Source organism: Salvia hispanica, chromosome 5 (assembly GCF_023119035.1).
Source record: "Salvia hispanica cultivar TCC Black 2014 chromosome 5, UniMelb_Shisp_WGS_1.0, whole genome shotgun sequence".
Taxonomy (NCBI): Eukaryota; Viridiplantae; Streptophyta; class Magnoliopsida; order Lamiales; family Lamiaceae; genus Salvia; species Salvia hispanica.
In genome coordinates, this window is record NC_062969.1 from 27,729,561 (window position 1) to 27,748,893 (window position 19,333).

General features: G+C 36.8%; 3 protein-coding genes and 1 long non-coding RNA gene across 4 annotated transcripts; 1 reads left to right on the forward strand and 3 right to left on the reverse strand.

Moving 5' to 3' along the window:
* Window positions 1–573: 573 nt before the first annotated feature.
* LOC125188321 (wall-associated receptor kinase-like 1) lies at window positions 574–5,804 on the forward strand. The gene is made up of 4 exons (XM_048085102.1): window positions 574–1,079; window positions 2,182–3,163; window positions 3,462–3,818; window positions 4,530–5,804. The coding sequence occupies exons 2-4, from the start codon at window positions 2,896–2,898 to the stop codon at window positions 5,585–5,587; spliced, it is 1,683 nt and encodes a 560-aa protein (XP_047941059.1). The 5' UTR covers window positions 574–1,079; window positions 2,182–2,895; the 3' UTR covers window positions 5,588–5,804.
* Window positions 5,805–7,049: 1,245 nt separating this feature from the next.
* On the reverse strand, window positions 7,050–8,265 carry LOC125188327. The gene is made up of 2 exons (XR_007170726.1): window positions 8,211–8,265; window positions 7,050–7,250 (listed from the first exon to the last, which is right to left on the reverse strand). It is a non-coding gene; the product is annotated as an uncharacterized LOC125188327 (long non-coding RNA).
* A 3,223-nt stretch (window positions 8,266–11,488) lies between these two features.
* LOC125188320 (putative wall-associated receptor kinase-like 16) lies at window positions 11,489–14,535 on the reverse strand. The gene is made up of 5 exons (XM_048085101.1): window positions 14,329–14,535; window positions 13,732–14,232; window positions 13,304–13,657; window positions 12,947–13,123; window positions 11,489–12,802 (listed from the first exon to the last, which is right to left on the reverse strand). Exons 2-5 carry the CDS (start codon window positions 13,961–13,963, stop codon window positions 11,631–11,633), a joined length of 1,935 nt encoding a protein of 644 aa, XP_047941058.1. The 5' UTR covers window positions 13,964–14,232; window positions 14,329–14,535; the 3' UTR covers window positions 11,489–11,630.
* On the reverse strand, window positions 14,324–15,952 carry LOC125189744 (wall-associated receptor kinase 3-like). Its single transcript, XM_048086983.1, has 2 exons — window positions 15,413–15,952; window positions 14,324–14,697 (listed from the first exon to the last, which is right to left on the reverse strand). The coding sequence occupies exons 1-2, from the start codon at window positions 15,630–15,632 to the stop codon at window positions 14,324–14,326; spliced, it is 594 nt and encodes a 197-aa protein (XP_047942940.1). The 5' UTR covers window positions 15,633–15,952.
* Window positions 15,953–19,333: the final 3,381 nt, after the last annotated feature.

The window sequence follows — 19,333 nt, forward strand, 5'->3', positions numbered from 1 at the left end:
AACTCATTCTCCACTAATAATACTTTAATTACTTTTTCGTTCTATATCTCTCTTACTTTTATAATTTTGCATTGAACTCGTGCCGAATCCAAGTGCATATTCTTCTGTGACAGAGAGCACTATAAATAGGACTACATTCCACTAACTTTTTCAACTCATTTTTCATTATATTTGTTAAAACTCATATTGGGTCAAAGTGTGCCAACTAATGGTGGGCGAAAGAAGTACTCCCTCCGTCCCTCTATAGCTGAGTCGTATTTCTTTTTAGATTGTCTCACTGTATTTGAATCATTTCCTTTTTTGTCAAAGAATAATTTACTCTCTCTTTATCTCTTTATCTCTATACCTTTTTCCTTTATACTTTATTCTCCTTTTTCTTCAGTCATGTCATCTTAACAGAAATGCCTCCTACATAAAGACAGAGGAAATACTTCTTAAAAAGTCGGTGCCTAACTAAGGAGTACTAGTCAAAGTCCTCTCACTCCAAAAGTCAAGTACTGAGATATTTTAAGCCAGGCATTTTTCTATTTGTACAATTGAGAGCATTCATTCAACTAACATGATCAATATGAATCCTCTGCAACTAATATCTATTTTCCTACTTCTCTCACCTCTATTTTCAGCCGCTCTACAGGCCAAACCGGGTTGCAAGGATCGGTGTGGAGATTTACTGATTCCATATCCATTCGGAGTCGGCTTAAAATGCAGCCTTAACCCACATTTTAACATCAAATGCGATACATCCACTTACCCTCCAAGAGCTTTCCTCTCTGTTATGAAAAAAGAAGTGATTGAATTTAATCAAACTTACATTCGCCTCAAAAACCCCTACATGATTTCCGCTTGTTATGATTCGTCCACAGGCAATCAACATAGGATGAATGTGAACTTGTCGGGAACTCCCTATATGTTTTCGTATGTAAACGCCCTCACTGCCATCGGTTGTGATGATATGGTGCTGCTATCCAACGGAAGTTCAATCCTCGGTGGCTGCTCTGCGTTTTGTGCAGACAAGAATGTTACAAGCAGCGTCGAAAATTGCCGTTTCAATGTCTGTTGCCAGCAAGATATCATGATAGGTAATTGCCAAGATTATATATGTGTTATTCCCTCAATCCCAAGGAAGATGATCCTTCCTTAGACAGCATGAGATTTTATACAATTTTATTATTTTGTGTGTTAAGTAAAAAGAGTAAAGTAAAAGAAAAAGAATAAAATATTTCTATATTAAGTAATGGGTCATGTTGGGATTCTGTAAGGATGGAGGGAATACCCCATTTGTAGCCAAAAAAAATAGTCTCATTTCATTATTTGAGTTGGATGCATGAAATTAGTCTATTTTTTATTTTGGAAATACGGTACTCCATCCGTTTCATTAAAAATGACCCAAATCAAAATGACTTATTTCTAAAATGAAAATGCATTTATCTCTCTCTTATTTTACTCTGTCTTATTTTACTCTCTCCACTTAACACACAAAATGAAATTACATAAAATCTCATGTCGCCTAAGAAGATGTCATCTTCCTTGAGACAGAGAGAGAGTACTATATATATTTCTATTTTTTAAAAGTGTTATTTTAGGTTAAAGCCCCAATTTTAATCCAATGATTACTCTATCTCAAGTTTAAATATAAATATTATACATACCGGGATGCGTTATATTGCAAACTTTGTTAACTCATCAACGTAGTGTATTAAAAAATCAATATGATTACATTAAAATGTCAACACATATATCAACATAGTATATTGAAATATCAACAAAATTACGTACTGAAATTTTATGATTATGTTGATATTTTTATTATATTATGTTAATGAATTAGCAGAGTTAAGTTAACAATTGATCAAATCTATACGTACCTTACATATCTTCATTAATATCTCGAGTCAAAATTTTCGTTAAAGTAAGTTAGGTCTATTTTTAGAACAGACCGACATAAGAATAATTGATTTTTATAGATAACCTTCAATATTTATAAAACTTTTATAATAGAATGTTTTTGTAATACTTTAATGGAGACTTTAAATTGTGGAGATCTCACTATTATTTAATAGATGGAGAAAGCATAATTTAAGATTAATTTTCTTGAAATCATGCAATTAAAACAAATTTTCATATTCTTATTTTATAATTAATTTCTATACTAGTTTTCTAAAATTTGTTTTTTAAGCACAGACTCAAGAACAGACCCAAGTTTGGTGAAAGCAGAACTAATTGACTTGAGCGGAAAAGCACTACGCAAAAAGCTCTTTCCATGCAGCTATGCTTTTATTCAGGAGAAAACTTTTTTAAATGAAAGCGAATTTTCATATCCTTTGTACTACCTGGACAACTCAACGGCATTGGTAAATGATAATTGGGCATCAGCAACAAGACCGCCAATCGTGCGCTTGGACTGGTTTTTTGGGAGCGAGAACTGCAGTCGAGCTAAGAATTCCACAACTTACGCATGTCGAGACGACAAGAGTGTTTGTGTTGATAGCTATTATGGTAATGGTATTACAGGATACACCTGTAGCTGCGTTCAAGGATACGAGGGAAATCCTTACTTACCGGGAGGATGCCAAAGTTTGTTTGTTTTCTCTCTAGTTCCATTTATACTTTAATTTATTTACTCACTAACAATATGTTGTTTAACAGAGTTTAATACAATACATGCTAGTTCAATTGCCAAAGTTGAATGCTTAGATCAATGTGGGGAAGTATTGATTCCATTTCCATTTGGCGTGGGCCCAAATTGCTACTTGGAGCCATCATTTGAAATTGTTTGTAACACGACCACCAACCCGGCTAAACCCTTTCTTCGCCTCTTAAATACTGAAATCGTTGAGCTGAACTCATCAAAAATTGTGGTCAACTATATGAACATAGCCTTCAACTTGCTACAATATGTCAGACTCTCGAGTTGGAATTACTAAGCCAGAGGAGCGAAGATTGACTATTGACTTGTTGAAAACGCCGTATAGATTATCAGATGATAACTGGATCAATGCAATTGGCTGTGATTTTATGGCTGTTGGGATTATTGGAGAGGACAAACGTAGTTCTATTCGCAGCAGTTGCGCCGCCATTTGTTATATGCAGGGTAACTCAATGTGCCATTATGGACCAGTATCATTTGGAGGTGATGGTTGTTGTAGAGTACCCATTCCAAGAGGTAATAATCAGTTGATGTTTTTCTTTCTAAATAATTCAAAAGGGAATTTTGGTTTATAATTATGGGAAACGTTTTCAGTCATATACACTATATGTTTGTTTTACTCCTATATTTTACTACGTTCAATTTGTCGAAAACCAATCATAATTTGTAGTATGATGTTTAATGATCAACCTGCACATTCTCTAATATGACAAAATTCAAATTAAAAGGTTATCACTAGGGAAGTGTCGAAGTTTAATGAAATTAAAGAACATGACATAACTAGACAGTGAAATATGTGTTAGATCATTTGCAGGTACGACTTACCTTGAAGCAAATTTGACCGAGCTTAGTGAACGACGCACAAATATTGATGTTTCTTGCAGCTACTCCTTCATTAAATACATTAAAGAAGTTGATAGTTATAGTACTGGATTTCCGTTTATGAAGAACGCATCGGACTTCCGACTTGATAAGGTATCGGAAAAACCGAGCATGGGTTTAGATTGGAGGATTGGAGTGGATAATTGCAAAGATGCAGTGAAGGATCATGCTAAGTTCGTGTGTCAAGATAACAGTGATTGTGTTGATTTTGATGCTACGCTAGGAGGATACCTCTGCAACTGCTCCAAAGGATACAAAGGAAATCCTTACCTTAATCTAGGGTGCCAAGGTTAGAATCCAATCTTTTGCCTTGTTATACTTGCAACTACAAACATATGCTTAATTAGATTAGAACTGGTTATTAATCGATTGATACTACACATGTTTCGAGCAAATATTGATGAATGCGCTAATAATTCAACTAACACATGCGTCTCAAATTCAATTTGCGAAAATGATGTTGGGACGTTCCATTGTTCATGTCCAAAAGGATATATTGGTGATGGGAAGAAAGATGGTATAGGTTGCATTCAGAAACCGCCATCAAAAACCAAGATGAGTATCTTTATAGTTAAGAATATATCTGTCATGTGCATATTATATCATTTTGCTAATCTATATCTATTGTTAGGGATATGATCAGTTGATAATTATCTTAAATTGATAATTGACAACTATGTAACAACCTACATTATGAATGTCAACTTGAAGACGTTGGTACGTCAACTAAATGTAGTTGAGATATGTATATCTTCTGTTGACATGTAAATATAGATGTTAACGAAATATATACCTATGTCAACTATATTTAGTTGACATACAAATGTATTTGTACTGACATCTATAACGTAAGTTGTTGACATATTTGACAGTTATCAATTTACAATAGTTGTAACTTAGATCCTATATTGTTAAATATAGTTATTTCTGCGGCTATTCAGGTTTCACTTATTTGTAAAGCTTTGTTAATTTTCTCACCAGTAATTATTTTTGCATGTAGGTGTAGGATCTGGATTGGGGTTTGTGCTTATATTCTTAGTGGTCTATTGGTTGTATAAACTATTGCAAAAGAGAAAGAATGAAATGGTTAAAGAGAAATTCTTCAAACGAAACGGTGGTCTTTTCTTGCAACAACAGGCAAATGAATGCACACTTGGAAAAACAAAAGTTTTTTCTGCAAAAGAATTAGAGGTAGCCACAGATGACTTTAACGAAAGCAGAATTGTTGGACAAGGGGGCCAAGGCGTTGTCTACAAAGGTATGTTATATGATGGTAAGCTTGTGGCAATAAAAAAATCAAGGTTGGTCGAGGAGAATCAATTAGAACAGTTTATAAATGAGGTGGTGATATTATCACAACTCAATCATAAGAATGTGGTCAAATTATTAGGGTGTTGTTTAGAGACCGAGGTTCCTATGTTGGTTTATGAATTCATGCCAAATGGGACATTGTTTGGTATAATTCATGATCAGAGTAGTGAATTTCTATGTACATGGAACATGCGCTTGAAAATTGCAGCGGATATTGCAGGGGCACTAGTGTACTTACACTATGCATCTTCTGTGCCTATTTATCACAGAGACATCAAGTCTAGTAATATCCTCCTAGACGAAAAATATGTTGTCAAAATATCAGATTTTGGAACTTCAAGATCAGTTGCTCAAGATCAAACTCACTTTACTACTCTAGTTAAAGGAACTTTTGGATATTTTGATCCAGAGTATTTTCAGTCGAGTCAATTCACAGAAAAGAGTGATGTTTATAGTTTTGGGGTAGTTCTTGTTGAGCTTCTTTCTGGGCAAAGGCCGATATCATTCGACAAACCAGAAGAGGAGAGAGGTCTAGCAACATGGTTTCTTACATGCATGGAAGGAAAATGTGTGGAAAAAATTTTAGATCCTCAAATTTTGGGGCAAGGAAAAAAGAAAGAGGTGATTCTAGTTGCGAAGCTAGCGCAAAGATGTTTGAACCTAAAAGGGAGAATGCGACCAACTATGAAAGAAGTGGCTACAGAATTGGAAACTTTTAGGATTTCTGGAATGTCTAGTGGTGTTTAAGTTGAATCAGAAGAAGTATGATACTTTGAAGATATGCCTACGATGAATTCGGACATTGAGGGCCCATGGAAAAATATTTATTAGAATGCATCGACATCAAACACACATTCCTTATGCTAGTTACTATTTCAAAGTTCGTCGTAATAAAAATCCATGTATGAGAGGATGATCAACACTTGGTTCAATGCGATATATAAGATCCAAATTGGTTTTACTATATTTTTCTGTCAATCTCCTTATCATATTTCTTTTGCGCAATTTTATGTTTCTGATGAGTTCGTGAATCGCGGGTTATATTAATGGGTGGAATGATATGAAGCGTACTTGACCAATCTGTATCGCAGTAATGAGTTAAACAGAGTAAATCAATGTTGCTGATTAGTAATGATATCTGTAACAGCCCGCCTTTTTAGGGTATAATAAATACGGCGACTGCTACCAAAACGGATTTAAAAGAAATAAACATAGGCTAGGGTTTCATTTAAAGAGATTTGACCAAAGTATTTAAAGGAACTATCAAAGCAATAAGTCAACGGTTTAACCTAGAAGCTTTAATAAATAAAAGAAAGATACCATAAACTACGATCAAATATCTCAAGAGTTTCACATAATTTCCAAGAAAACCACAAGAAGTCTAAAGCTTCTAAACCGAAAGGAATAAGTGCAAAATATCCAGATAATACTAAAGTGTATCAAAAATTCAGCGGAAACGACCAAGAGAAAGTGCAGCTATGTATGAAGACACAACTACGCTCGAAGTTCAAAACATCCATCTTAATTAATTAATATGCTCAACACCCGCCACCGCTCGTCGTCGTTCAACCTGCACATAAGGAAAACACATGCAGGGCTGAGTATTTTGAAATACTCATTGAACTCGTTGCCAAAACATTTTATAAGTTATGCCACCCTTACCATAGTGAACTCGAGGTTTTACAATTATCAAAATAAATATTCAATGAGTATCACAAAAACATTTCCATAGACTGACCAGTCAAACAACTCTCCACTTTTCTCATCAATTTCCACAATCACAACATTTTCATGGTGCGACGAAAGTGTGGCCACACTTTTCGCCCACGAGACCGGCCGACTAGCAAGGACGGCTCCCGATCCCACCGTGTACACAGCCTGGTAGGGTTTGTGGTCCTACTCAGACCCGAATTCGTTTATACATATCCATAGCCCTATAGCTCAATGGAGCGAACTCTCAAACTGGGCATCAGGCGCACAATATTATAACAAAACAGACATAGGCATGGCATAACAGTTAAACCACCCTTATCTCTCCACATTCATAAATTTGCACATAAAAGAGTTTAAGAGTAAAGTCTGTCACGCCCGCATTTTCTAAGGATAGAAAACACGGTTGATCGCGACTAGGGGAGGATTAAAGAAGCGGGGAAGAGGGGGAAAAAGGACACAACTCGACCATAGCTCGAAATAATTGAAATAGCTCGAATAAAATCAGAGTATCTCAACAATCAACAACTCAAAAGAATATTATCTCAACAATACAAGAACTCAAAAGAAAGACAATAACTCAGCGGAAGCATTTCGAGAGTAGAATACTGCTATGTATGAAGACACAACATATTCTGGACATTTGATAAACATTCTTCACTTTTATGCTCAACACCCGCCGCACTCGTCACCGCTCAACCTGCACATAGTGAAAACAAATGCAGGGCTGAGTACTTGATGTACTCAGTGAACAAATGCCAAAACAATTTTATAAAACAGTTATGTCATGCCGCCATTGAGTGACCTCGGGATTTTAGTTTGAAAAGGCCCAAGACACTAAAAATATTTCACAAGCACAAACTTTCAACTCATCCTCAAATCCTTTTCCTCATCATTTCAAAAACACAACCATTTTTCCTTGAGTTATTTAAGAAACTGCCATATCTGTTCTTTAGGGTGCCGTGTAAGGTGGCCACTTTCCACGAGCACAAAAACCAGCTAACCCATTAGATGACTCACAGTCCTCATCGTGTACACTAGTCCGAGTAGGGACGCACCCTTTCTAGGACCCGAATTCGATTAACCTCATAGTAGGGGCTCACTCCCCACTAAGCGATCATCAACTCATCAAACTCATCAATCTCAACAACCTCAATAATATGTGAAATGAGAGTATGGCCACAACTCGATCACCGGACCGGCCGACACAAAAGACGGCTCACGATCCCCAACGGTGTACACTAGCCTGAGTAGGGACTCACTCCCTAGTCAGACCCGAGTTCGATTTCAATAGGTCTAGTAGGGACAACTCCCTTGCTAAACAAACAGATAGACATTTCTCAAAACAAAAACATGGCATGACATACCCCTTTGCAAACTCCATTTTTCTCATAAAACGCATTTGCATTATAAATCATTTTCTATCAAGTTCGAGCATCATCTCACATCACATCAACAAGTCGAGCAATTCACAATATCACTCAATAATTCAACACATATATCACATAACATCACTTTCACTTTAATCATATATCACCTCATCATGCTTGCTATTTAAATAATTGCAGTCATAGTGAAAAGGAATTTCGTCACATAAAACGATGCTCAAATCGATATATTAAAACCAAAGCTCTTGAAAGTATTTAGTTCGAAAGCCCACCTCGTTCGTTTTAAGCCTTAACTTGTGCTCCATTCCATTCTCGAAAAGCGTGCGTGAAGTCGCCCATTGATTTAGTGTATTCCGTCCCAATCTTCATTTAATTAAATTGGCCCATACCAAATACTCCAATCCATCTCCTTTTACGTGAACTTCACAAAATCAGAACTCAGTCTTTCCACGCCATTATTTCTAACTCTTCTTCTCACCACTGCCTTCACTTCGCGGCCTTGCTGCTGTCCGATCTGCCGTCGTCACCAAGCAGTCGCGATCCGCCATTCGCCCACCGCCATGGTCACCCCAGAAACCATCGCCTCTCTGCCGCAAATGTCTCTGCCCGCTCGCTGTTCAGCAGCCTCGCCGCTGTCCGTCCTTCGATCAACACCCATCATCCTTGTCACCAAGAGACGTGCTCGCTGTCCCGACTCCTCCTCCGTGGCTGTGCGTGGTCCAGCCCGGAGCCGACGCTGCTCCAGGCTGCTCCTTCATACTCCCACGTCACTTTCTCAAATCTGCCATCTCTATCCCCATCTATCTCTCGAACCCTCTCTGTCCTTCTCTCTCGGTGGCGCCGCTGCCCTCCTTTCCATGGCGGTGCAGCGCCGCCGCTTCCATCGCTGCTTCCGTCGCCAGCGTCGCTGAACGGCTGCACACGGCTGCTATCCGTCTCTTCACATCCTCTCTCTTTTCCCTCTGCATCAAAAGCCACCGCAATGTCGTCTCGATTCCGAAACTTGTTGCAGATCGTGCCGCTGTGCAACCATGGTCGCTGCCGGGTCAGTACTGCTGCTGCTGCTCTCTTCTCCACGGCGCCGCCACCCGCCTGGTCTCTCCGTCGCCTCTACCTCCACACTCGCCTCTACTCTCTGCTCTTTCTCTTCACTGAATTTCGTTTATCTGCACTCCCTCCTCCTCTGAGTTTTAGTTCTCGATTTGGTTGGATCGAAAATGGTTAAACGTGGAGTGGAGATATATATATATGTAGAAAACTGGTTTCAAGGAATCATGGGGTGATAGAAACCGATCAGAAACGGATTTTGTGGAACTGAAATTTGTTGGATGAAAAGTGGCGTTGAATTGGGTATATTAATGAAGAAAAATAAAGGTGATTTGGGCTTGCAACAAATTCCTCTCTACGTAAGGAAAATAATTTGGTTAGAAATAAAAATAATTGTTTAAGCCCAAATTTATAATTCATCCTCTCAACAAAAGAAACAAATGCGAAAAAACAACGTTCTTCCAAGAATAAATAAAAAGGTAGAAAAAAAGTCGGGGAGTTACAAAAGCCCACCTCGACTGCTTAGATTTCAAGTATGTTCTTTCCCTTTGTTATCCTGCTTCACAATCGAGGTTTCACCTTCTAATCACATAGGCACATATTATGAATCAGATTCAACACAAACTCCTTACTCATGCATGTCTCAACGCTTTCCCTTTTCCCATCGGTTTATCTTAATATCACCAATCAAAATCATGTTCATCATATAAATCTCATTCGCATCCTAACTCTAGATCTATCATCAACATATGTCACACATGAGTGTTTTGCCAACACACACCCACAAACACACACACACGACGCACACACGCGCACACACACGCACACACACACACACACGATTTCACACATACACACACGCATACGTTTTCTATATCCCTCATACCCCACTCTCACTCAAACCAGATGCATGAGGGTTCAAGAATACCTATTAATCGGTTATTAGAAAGAATAAGATTAATACGAGAATACGTTTTTAAGAAAACGAATGGTAGAAATCAAAGTATTAGCCTTGGTTCTTCAAGATTCTTGAACTAAACTTCAATTCTTCTCTAAAAGATGACGAAATATTAGAGAGTAGTAGAAGAAAATTGAGAGAGAGGGAAAAATGGGAGGGGGCGTGTACTTTGGGGTGGGGGGGCGAAAATTTGATGCTAGGGTTTAGGGTTTTTGGCTTCTTATTTATAGAGTTCAAATAGAATCTTTAGGTAAATAAAATAGAATATTTGGGAAGATTTGATTCTCCACAATTAATTAAAACAAATATTGTGGAGTAGAGAAGAAGAAATAAAAATAAGATCTAGGGTTCAAGCATGGTGTTTTTTCGAAAATTGTGGCTTTTAATTAGCCAAGATTTTGTTTTGTATATTTTACGGAGCAAAATAAAAATAAGAATCCTCCCAATAAATAGGAAAATAGGCGTGTAGAAGGGGTTCTTCATAAGGAATGGATTTTGAATATTAACTAAAATAAGATATGGCAAGATCTTTTGAGGTATGGAAAGATTTGGTAGAATATTTAAATTTTAGGTATCGAAGGAAATCAAATAAAGGATCAATTAAAAATAAAATAATTCTTCTTTCCCAAATAGAGGTGATTTTCGAAAATCACCTAGAGCCAATAGGGTTCGATTTTTCCTCATCAAGAGAATAGAGAATTTTTGGGTTTGGGATTTAATTTGGATAAATATCCCAAGAATTAAATTAAATTCGGAAAAATAGAATTCCTTCTCCAAAAAGTCAAGGGGTTCGAAAATCTCAAAATTATGTGGCTAGTATTTATGGAAATTTTCCCTAATATTCTCACTCACCCTTAAACAAATAATTCACCTCATAATTTAATTAATCACATGCCACATCATATAATCAACAAGTTTGACTTTTCAAACTTACAACGCAACCCTAGACACAACTCGGTCATAAGAACTCATGCAATAAATTCATTCATCAATTAATTCACGTCTCCCACGTCATCAATAAAATTTTAGGGCTCTAAAATTAGGGTTCAAAAATCCAGGATGTTACAATATCATAGTACTCCCTCCGTCCCAATGTAGTTGAGTCGTATTCCTTTTTTATTTGTTCCAAGGTAATTAAGTCGTACTCGAACCAACATCATCTAAAAAGTAAATGAAATGTGATCTGATATGTACAAGACCTAAACATATAGTACTCCCTCCGTCCCGCTTTAGCAGTCTCATTGACTTTTCTGCACTCGTTTTGTAAAAATGATAATAAATAGTTAAAGTGGAGAAATAATAAAGTAAAAAAGAGAATAATATAAAGAAGAGTATTATCTACATTATTCTTTTTTTTACTTTATTATTTCTCCACTTTAACTATTTATTATCATTTTTACAAAACGAGTGTAGAAAAGTCAATGGGACTGCTAAAGCGGGACGGAGGGAGTATATGTTTCCATCATTTTTATAATCAGAGATATGTAAATTAAATTAAAGTTGTAAATTGCATCCAACATTTACTCATAAACAATTAACAGCTCAATGAAATACAGTATCAGTAACAGATACACGAAGTTGAGATCTTAATAAGTTTGAATACTCACCTCTGCACTATTAAATGATCTCCCTTGAAACACTATAATTTTAAAACTAAATACCATAGAATTTCACTCAGTTGTGAACATTAAGGGATGTATGTCTGAAGACGATCCGGGGGACTTTTGTAGCTAGTTTCCCAAGAGTATTCAGTGTCTGAAATCATCATAGGTCTACCTTCAAAAACTTTCACTTCTTCAAATTCATCTTTGACAATATTTTGAGACATCCTAAAACTTTCCAATTCGTTAGCCACTTCTTTCATAGTTGGTCTCATTTTCCCCTTCAAATTCAAACTTCTTTGCGCAAGACTCGCAACTAGAATCATCTCTTCCTTTATACCCTGCTCCAAAATTAGAGGATCTAAAATTGTGTCTAGGCAGTTCTCCTCCATGCAAGTAAGAAATCGTGTTGCTAGGCTTCTATCATTATCCGTTTTGTCAAATGATATCGCCCTTTGTCCTGTGAGCAGTTCGACGAGAACTACTCCAAAACTATAAACATCACTCTTTTCTGTGAACTGACTCGATTGGAAATACTCGGGATCTAAATATCCAAATGTCCCTTTGACTAAAGTAGTTAAGTGAGTCTGATCTGTTGCAATTGATCTCGAAGTTCCAAAATCCGATACTTTGACAACATATTTCTCGTCCAGAAGGATATTACTAGACTTGATGTCTCTGTGATAGATAGGCACAGAAGATGCATAGTGTAAGTATGCTAGCGCCCCCGCTATATCTGCCGCGATTTTCAAACGCATGATCCATGTAAATGGAAATTCATTACTGGGATCGTGAATAAGATCAAAAAGAGTCCCATTTGGCATGAATTCATAGACAAGCAAAGGAACCTCAGTCTCCAAACAACACCCCAACAATCTGACGACATTTCTGTGATTGATTTGTGATAATATCGCCACTTCATTAATAAACTGTTCTAGTTGATTCTCCTCGACCAACTTTGATTTCTTTATGGCCACAATTTTGCCATTGTATAACATTCCTTTGTAGACCGTGCCTTGGCCTCCTTGCCCAAGAATACGATTTTCATTGAAGTTATCTGTAGCTACCTCCAACTCTTTTGCAGAGAAAACTTTTGTTTTTCCTAATACACCTTCATTCGTTTGTTGTTGCAAAAGAAGGCCACCATTTCGTTTGAAGAATTTCTCTTTAACCATTTTTTCCTTTCTCTTTTGCAACGCTTTGAACAACCAAAAACATGCTATAAGCAAAAGCAGAAACCCCAATCCAGAACCCACACCTATATGCAAAACTTCTCATGAGAAATCAAAGGCAAATTATTAATATAAGATCAGTTACTAATATCATTCCTATATAAGCAGATAAACCTGATATTTACGGAGAACGAACATATCCATATCAGAATTGAACATTATACTGTTACCTATTAAACTTATCATCTTGGTCTTGGATGGTGGAAGCTTAATACACCCTGCGCCATCTTTCCTCCCATCACCAATATACCCTTTGGGACATGAGCAATTATAAGAACCAGGGGTTTTAACGCAAATCGAATTTGCGAGGCATGTGTTTGTTGTATTATCGGCGCATTGATTAATTTCTGCTCGAAAATAAAACATTAGCAACCTGGGTTAAGATAGATAAAACAAAACATAATAAGAAAACTTATTTTAAGCTATTTTAAGTAAAATAATTATAGAAGTTAGCTACCCTACCAAACGGTACCTAATTGATAGTACTGCTATAATATAGATGAATAGATATGTGATAATTGAACAACCTTGGCAGCCTGGGCTAAGGTAAGGATTGCCTCGGTATCCAATGGAACAATTGCAGAGATAGCCTCCAACTGTGTCATGAAAATCAATGCATTCGGCGTTATTCTGACACACATAATCAGTTAGATTCAATCGCGCTTGCTTGCAATTCAAATCACCAATCCGCCAATCCAACGCCACCTTCTTCAGCTTCCCGTATGACAGTAAGAGATCATCAGCTCCTGTCGAGTTATCCAAGAAGCGATACGAAACACCAGCATCCTCATTGTATTCGACCAAGGCATAGCCGCAAGAGAAATTTGTAGTTGGCCGACGTCCACTCAAGTCCCTCAACTCTGCTTCAAGGTAAGTGGTTCCTGCAAATACATTTATAACCATTTGCTCCTCTCAATCAATTTCTATGCATATTCAGTTCAGTTTAATTCATTACCCCTTGCAATGGGGGCCCTACAACAGCCATCCCCTGGCCAATACGTGCTTACTGAAAACGGACAGCTTGCGGTGCTGAATGGATCGTTGGAGCAGATGGTTGCGCAGGTGCTGCGAGTAGAAGTTGGTTTGTCTTTTCCTATAACCGCGACAACCATGTGATCGCAGCCAATGGCAGCGATCCAGTTCTCTTCTGATAATGTATATTGAGTTCTCGACAAATCAATAATCATGATTTGTTTCTCTGTGATTCCAGTTTGATTGTAGCAACTCCAAGCTAGGTTTGGATACTTGATTAAAAGTGTAGACGAATTGATGGCGAAGATTTCCTTGTCGAGAATGGCGAGGTAGGCTGTTGGAGGGTTGGTGGAGGTATTGCAACGGATTTCGAAAGACGGCGACAAGTAGCAATTCCGGCCAACTCCAAATGGAAATGGAATTGCTAACTTCCCACATTGATCAGGACATCCAAATTTTGCAATTGAACTTGAAAAGGAAATTGCTGTCCAAGAAGCAAACAAGCTTAGTGATTTAATGAATTTTATACCAGTTGCTTTCACAACTGACGTGGGATAACATAAAATGAAATACTACTAACTTTGGCATCCTTGAAGTAGGTAAGGATTGCCCTCGTATCCTTGGACGCAACTGCATAGGTAGCCGCCGTTATCGAGATCAACACAAACACTCTTCTCATCTCGACATGCGTAAGTAGAGGAGTTCAACTTAGCTCGACTGCAGTTGTCGGCTCCAACCTCCCAGGCCAGCTGCACCACCGGGGGCCTTGTTGTGGATGCCCAATTGTCGTTAAGCAAGGCCGTTGAGTTTTCAAGATAATACAGAGGATATGAAAATTTGGTTTCGTTCAATTCTATCCTCTCCTGGAGAAAGGCAAAGCTGCAGGGGAAAAGCTTCTTACGAACTAATTTTCTGCTCAAGTCGATTAGTTGTGCTCCTAAGATTTTGCCTGTCAATAGACCAACATAACTTAGGGAATATTGCTCCATCCATGTCCTAAAAATTGTAATCTTAGAAACGACACGAGTTTTAATGCAGAATTGGAAAATTAAGAGAGGAGAACAGAACAAATGAATAAGGTAACAGAGAAAGACAAAGAAAAGTAGAATTAGTGTTATTGGATTATGAGGTTCATTTATTCTAATTTTAAGAAACGGAGGGAGTAATAATTTATTTATAAAAATTACTAGTATTTTTTACGGAAAATAAAAATTAATTTTTATAATAACATTAGTATTTTATACTCTCTTCGTTCCTTGTTAATAGAGACATTTCTTTTTGGCACGAAGTTTAAGAATAATGTATAATTAAATGGATGATGAAAAAAAGTATGAGAGATGAAGAAAGAATAAAGTAAATAAGAGAATAACGTTTTACTAAAAATAGATATAACTCAATTAAATTGAAACTTTATAAAATAGAAAAATACTTTTATTAACATGGAATGGAGGAAGTATTCATCCGAACCAAACTGGCTGTTAATTGCTCGAACTGACAGTTTCAATTCACATACGGAGTATTTTCTTAATCATAATCAAACCGCTCGTACCGAAATCACAATTCTAGGTTAATCGGCGATTTCGGTTCCAATTCTGAAGAATCCAAACCTTTAAATGTGATGAAACACTTATTAATGAAGAAAACGACATAATTTATCTACATACCATAGGAGATTTCGGCCTCACAACAACCATTATCAAGCGTAGAACCATTAGAGGCGCAATAACCGACGCCGCCTGTATCGTTCTTGTCTGCACAAAACGCCGAGCAACCGCCGCCACTCACCAAGCTTCCGTCTGATTCCAGCATCACATCATCACACCCGATGGCCATCAGCCTATTCCGTACCGACAACGTATAGGGAGTTCCCGACAAGTTCACCATCACACCATGTTTGTTTGAAGCAACTGTGCTGTTGACTTGTTGACCGTCGGACAAATCATAGCACGCTGAAATCAGGGTCGGGTGAATGACCCGAATATAAGTTTGATTTATTTCGATCACTTCTTTATTGATAATGGACAAGTAAGGTTTTGGATGACCGGAGGAAGCATCGCAGTGGATGTTGAAATATGGGTCGAGAGAGCATTCCGAACCGACTCCAAATGGATAAGGAATGGATATATTCCCACACCGGTCTTGGCAGCTGGGTTTTGCAACTACAGCGGCCAAGACTACTACATGTTGAAGAAACAGTTGTATTAATGTGAGATAGAAGAGAGAAAACAGTTGCAGAGACATAATAGCTAGGCTATATTTCAAGGTTTTGTCAATGTATTAGCTAAATATTACTAGCAGGTTAATATTAATTTGTATGATCAATCAAATTTGGAGTTGTTGATTTTGGTTGATTATTGTTACTTATAAATATAAAAGAATGTGGTAAAAGTCAAGTTGGAATAGAGATGGTTGCAATTTAAATCCAATTTTTGCAAGTTGAATCTAATGGGTCAATCTTTCGATTTATTGTGACTTCATCTTTTTTACTTCCTTCGTCCTATAAAAATATGTGCACTTTCTATTTTCATTCGTTCCATAAAAATATAAGAATTTTTATTTATGGAAATTGTCCCCAACTCATTACCAATATACGGAGTATTTAAGTTTATTTACAATTTATACCACTATAACCCACCAATACAACTCATTAAATATATACTAATAATAATATGGATAGTACTATCCCCTAACATTACTTTAACTACTATTCTCATACTCTCTCTTACTTTACCAAATGTATATTAAGATATATTGCTCTTAGGAACGATTTTTTTTACGTCCTAAATTAAGATTATTTTTATAAATTTTCAAACGCTACTAATTGCGTCTCAATTTTTTTGTCCTTCAAAGTTACTACCTCCGTCCCCCAAAATTTGCTACACTTTGACCCGACACGGGTTTTAAGAAATGTAATGGAAAGTGAGTTGAAAAAGTTGATGGGATGTGGGTCCTACTTTTAAAGTATTAGTTTTTATAATAAAATGTGAGTAGGAATGAGTTAGTGGAATATGGGGTCCACTACCAAAAATGGTAAAAGTGAAGTGTATCAAATTTTCAGGGACGGACCAAAATGGTAATATGTATCAAATTTTCAGGGACAGACGTAGTACTAAATTTTTTGTAGTGACATATCAATAATAGAGTGAATATATACTACTAGCTAGTACTCTCTCTGTTCCATAGTAACAGAAGCGGTTCTTTTCGGCACGGAGATTAAGAAAAATTGTGTTAGGTGAGTTAAGTAAAGGGAGAGTAAATTTGAAAATGAAAAAGGTAGAGAGACGAAGAGAGAATAAAGTAAGAGATAGTAAAGTATATGTGGAAAAATGTGTAGACTTTTACTACATAGAAAAATGACTCTATTGCTATGGAACGTACCAAAATGGAAAAATGACTCTATTAATATGGAATGGAGGGAGTACTAGTTTAGCATAAATTCATAATAATATTTACGAAAAATGAGTTTTTTTTTATTGATTTAATACCTTTTACATATTTAACCGAATAAATTTTTAGCCTTCTAATTAATTAATGTTTTAATAGATTAACTAATTTTGTTATCCAATGTCATATTTCATACTTGCGAACAGTTAATTAACTAATGACCCAGTCACGTTTAACAAAATAAGTCGTATAAATGACCATCGTGTCTATAAATCAGTTAATACCAAAATACGTTTTTTAATACCCGAAAACGAATTTTTAACCACTTTTTGTTGAACATGTATTAAGAACCATTTTTTGTGATCATGGCCTGACATTACACTTTTACCTAACCCAATTTCTATTGCCAAAATTATGACAGCCTATATACCATTGAAACCATATGATCAGCTGCCTTTTGGGTATGATATTGATTAATGATGACGCACAATCCGCCGTAATTAGATTATAATTATTGTTTTTAGTAAATTTAAACACCCCCTCAAGGACAGGAGGCAACATTGGATTTGTCGATCTAAGAATACTACTCATAAATTTTTAGTGATTTGTATCGTGTGATAGAAATCCATAGGATTTGTCGTAATATTAATTGGTGATTATGAATAATGAGTCAATAAACTAGAGATTTTAGTTCTCTTTTACACCGCTATGAAATTTTAATTTATTTGAATGATTTTAGTTCACTTTCGTGCGGTTCCATCTTAACCTTGGTTTTTGGAGTCTCCCGGTTAAAAATGCCGAATTGAGGGAGTGGAGGCTGCAGTCCCCAACAGCGGAGGGCTTGACAACGGTGTGCGCTCCTGTGTCCTGGGTCCAATGTGATACTGCTGCCCCGATTGAGTGAGTGGTGTGGAAAGACGAACAGCATGGAGTATGATGCGGTACTTGCCGACAGGCAATGGAGGAAGGGTTTAGGCCGACAACTGGGTCCTGAAGGGTTCTCTCCCACCGAAGGCGACAGTGTGTACGTAAAGATCAGCATGGAGTGTGTGCCCTGAACAGGTGAATTAAAGCACCAGATGATACGGTGTAGGATCATATCTGCGCGTCCGGCGAGAGTTTAATTCCTAACGCGCAGCCGCCGTAGGCTAGGGTTCTCTGAGTTGATAAAGATTGCTTACGGGAAAATTAAACAAGACAATAAAAATAGGGAATATTTTGATTTATTGATAATGTTTCAATGAACAGAAGCCCTATTTATATTATCAAATTTTTACCCAACTCAATTAACAAGGGAAAACATTTATACTAACTCGAAACAAGATATAAACTGAACTTAAGGAATCCAGGACATGATGATATTTTTTGTAATATGCGTAGCAGTTAAGGTTCGGTCTGGAAAACAGAGAAGTAGCAAAGTTCTTGTGAACTTTTAAATTCAAGAGACAGAGCATACAGATAAACAAAGTTTTATGGCAAACCCGAGAAAGAGAAAACTGAAAATAAATGCTAAGTACTATGAAAACTATATATATTAGCGGATCACCAAAGGTCTTGATGGAGAACTAGTTACCATAGAAGTCACTCAATTGTGAACATTAGTGGATGTTTATCTGAAGACGATCCTGGGGGACTCTTGTAGCTAGCTAGTGGTCCAAGAGTATTCAATATCTGAAATCATCATCGGTCCACCCTCAAAAACTTTCACTTCTTCATATTCATCTTTTACAATATTTGGACAAATCCTAATACTCTCCAATTCAATAGCCACTTCTTTCATAGTTGGTCTCATTTTTCCCTTCAAGTTTAAACTTCTTTGCGCAAGCCTTTCAACTAGAATCATCTGTGAACTACCTTTCAACTTGTAATTTCCCAATGTAGACGGAACGGAAGTTGGGGTCAAGTAAGGCTAAGGGTACCGGTAAGTTTTGGTTTGATTCTTGTTGCGCTATTCGTTTACAAAGGTTTTATTTTTCTGTTTGGTTCGTTTTGATGCTAATAAAAAAATTTTGTTCATTAGGTGTCGAAGAGGAACGAAAATTTCCTTCAAAGATATAAATAAAAACATGCATATACTCCATATTTAAAGATAGAACATGGATTTAGGAATGAAATAGGTGCTCTAAAAAATTGCTCTTCCAATACAACCACTAAGGTGACTTTTTTATTAAAAAAATAAAGATTTGATTAATTTATTATAT

What these genes read in the sequence shown, in the direction of transcription:
- LOC125188320 (XM_048085101.1), bottom strand. Translation starts at nt 13,963, where the DNA reads ATGATTATTGATTTGTCGAGAACTCAATATACATTATCAGAAGAGAAC. An exon ending in TAGGGCCCCCATTGCAAGGG is followed by an intron (nt 13,658 to 13,731) that starts GTAATGAATTAA and finishes ATGTATTTGCAG; the next exon opens with GAACCACTTACCTTGAAGCA. An exon ending in CAAGATGATAAGTTTAATAG is followed by an intron (nt 12,803 to 12,946) that starts GTAACAGTATAA and finishes TTTTGCATATAG; the next exon opens with GTGTGGGTTCTGGATTGGGG.
- LOC125189744 (XM_048086983.1), bottom strand. Translation starts at nt 15,632, where the DNA reads ATGGTGAACTTGTCGGGAACTCCCTATACGTTGTCGGTACGGAATAGG. An exon ending in TGAGGCCGAAATCTCCTATG is followed by an intron (nt 14,698 to 15,412) that starts GTATGTAGATAA and finishes GTCTATTGACAG; the next exon opens with GCAAAATCTTAGGAGCACAA.
- LOC125188321 (XM_048085102.1), top strand. Translation starts at nt 2,896, where the DNA reads ATGTCAGACTCTCGAGTTGGAATTACTAAGCCAGAGGAGCGAAGATTG. An exon ending in TAGAGTACCCATTCCAAGAG is followed by an intron (nt 3,164 to 3,461) that starts GTAATAATCAGT and finishes GATCATTTGCAG; the next exon opens with GTACGACTTACCTTGAAGCA. An exon ending in CCTTAATCTAGGGTGCCAAG is followed by an intron (nt 3,819 to 4,529) that starts GTTAGAATCCAA and finishes TTTTGCATGTAG; the next exon opens with GTGTAGGATCTGGATTGGGG.